Source organism: Eurypyga helias, unplaced genomic scaffold (assembly GCF_000690775.1).
Source record: "Eurypyga helias isolate BGI_N326 unplaced genomic scaffold, ASM69077v1 scaffold21431, whole genome shotgun sequence".
In the NCBI taxonomy this organism is placed as follows: Eukaryota; Metazoa; Chordata; class Aves; order Eurypygiformes; family Eurypygidae; genus Eurypyga; species Eurypyga helias.
The window spans coordinates 1-1,776 of record NW_010231761.1 but is presented as its reverse complement, the minus strand read 5'-3'; the positions used below and the strand labels follow the sequence as shown (position 1 = coordinate 1,776).

The 1,776-nt window shown below is 47.6% G+C and overlaps 1 protein-coding gene across 1 annotated transcript; it reads left to right on the top strand.

Moving 5' to 3' along the window:
- Nucleotides 1-47: 47 nt before the first annotated feature.
- LOC104516771 lies at nucleotides 48-1,629 on the top strand (the record flags this gene model as incomplete). Its single annotated transcript, XM_010161210.1, has 6 exons — nucleotides 48-313; nucleotides 351-635; nucleotides 673-1,015; nucleotides 1,129-1,374; nucleotides 1,415-1,509; nucleotides 1,541-1,629. Coding segments are annotated over 6 exons (1,324 nt in total), but the record flags the coding sequence as incomplete, so codon positions are not given.
- Between the last annotated feature and the right edge of the window lie 147 nt (nucleotides 1,630-1,776).

Below are 1,776 nucleotides of genomic sequence, written 5' to 3'. Positions count from 1 at the left end.
GTCATCATGCAACATCGTCACCGGTGTCACCGTCAAGGACGTCACAGTCGTCATCGTCAACATTGTCACCATCAACGTCATCGTCAACGATGTCACCATCAACATCATCGGCAACGTCACCACAGTCAACGTCATCGTCAACGTCGCTGGCAACGATATCATCAACGTCATTGTCAACGTCACCACAGTCAACGTCATTGTCAACGATGTCATCATCAACAACATCATCGTCAACGTCGTTGGCAACGATGTCACTGTCAACATCATCGTCAACGTCATCGTCAACAACGTCATCGTCAACATCATCGTCAATGTCATCAATCAACATCGTCAACAGTGTCACCATCAAGGACGTCACAGTCGTCATCGTCAACATTGTCACCGTCAACGTCATCATCAACGTCACCACAGTCAACGTCATCGTCAACGATGTCATTGTCAACAACATCATCATCAACGTCACCGGCAACGATGTCACCAGCAACGTCATCGTCGTCACCACAGTCAACGTCGTCAGCAACAATGTCAACGTCAACAACATCGTCAATGATGTCACCGTCATCGTCAACGTCATCGTCAACAATGTCATCATCAACGATGTCACCGTCAATGTCATCGTCAACATCATCGTCAATGTCATCAGTCAACATCGTCAACGGTGTCACTGTCAAGGACGTCACAGTCGTCATCATCAACATTGTCACCGTCAACGTCATCGTCAACGTCACCACAGTCAACGTCATCAGCAACGATGTCATCGTCAATAACATCATCATCAATGTCGCCGGCAACGATATCGTCAACATCATCGTCAACGATGTCACCGTCAACGTCATCGCCAACGTCACCACAGTCAACGTCATCGTCAACGATGTCACCGTCATCATCAACATCATCATCAACGTCACCACAGTCAACATTATCATCAACGTCGTCGGCAACAATGTCATTGTCAACGGTGTCATCGTCAACATCATCACAGGCAACGTCATCGTCAACGTCATCAGTGTCATCAGTCAACATCGTCAACGATGTCACCGTCAACGTCATCGTCGACGATGTCATTGTCAACAACATCACAGGCAACATCATCGTCAACAATGTCAACGTCATCGTCAATGTCACCAGTCAACATCGTTGGCAATGACGTCAACGTCATCAGCAACGATGTCATCGTCAACAACATCATCATCAACGTCGTCAGCAACGATATCGTCAACGTCATTGTCAACAATGTCACCATCAACGTCATCGTCAACGTCACCACAGTCAACGTCATCATCGTCGTCGTCAACGATGTCATCGTCAACGTCATCATCGTCGTCACAGTCAACATCACCATCAACGATGTCACCATCGTCATCAGTCGTCAGCGTCAGCGTCGTTACAGTCAATGTCATCGCCGTCATCACAGTTGTCATCGTCAACAATGTCACCGTCCATGTCATTGTCAACGTCACTGTCAACGCTGTCACACTCAACGTCACCATCAACGATGTCACCGTCACCGTCACCACAGTCATCATCAACGATGTCACAGTCAACGTCATTGTCAACGTCGTCACAGTTGTCATCGTCAATGTCACCGTCAACGTCGTCACAGTCGTCGTCAATGATGTCATCGTCAACGTCACCATCAACGTTGTCACCGTCAACGTCGTCACAGTCAATGTCGTCGTCAATGATGTCATCGTCATCACCATCAACGATGTCACAATCAACGTCATTGTCAGCGTTGTCACAGTCAATGTCGTCGTCAACGATGTCATTGTTGAT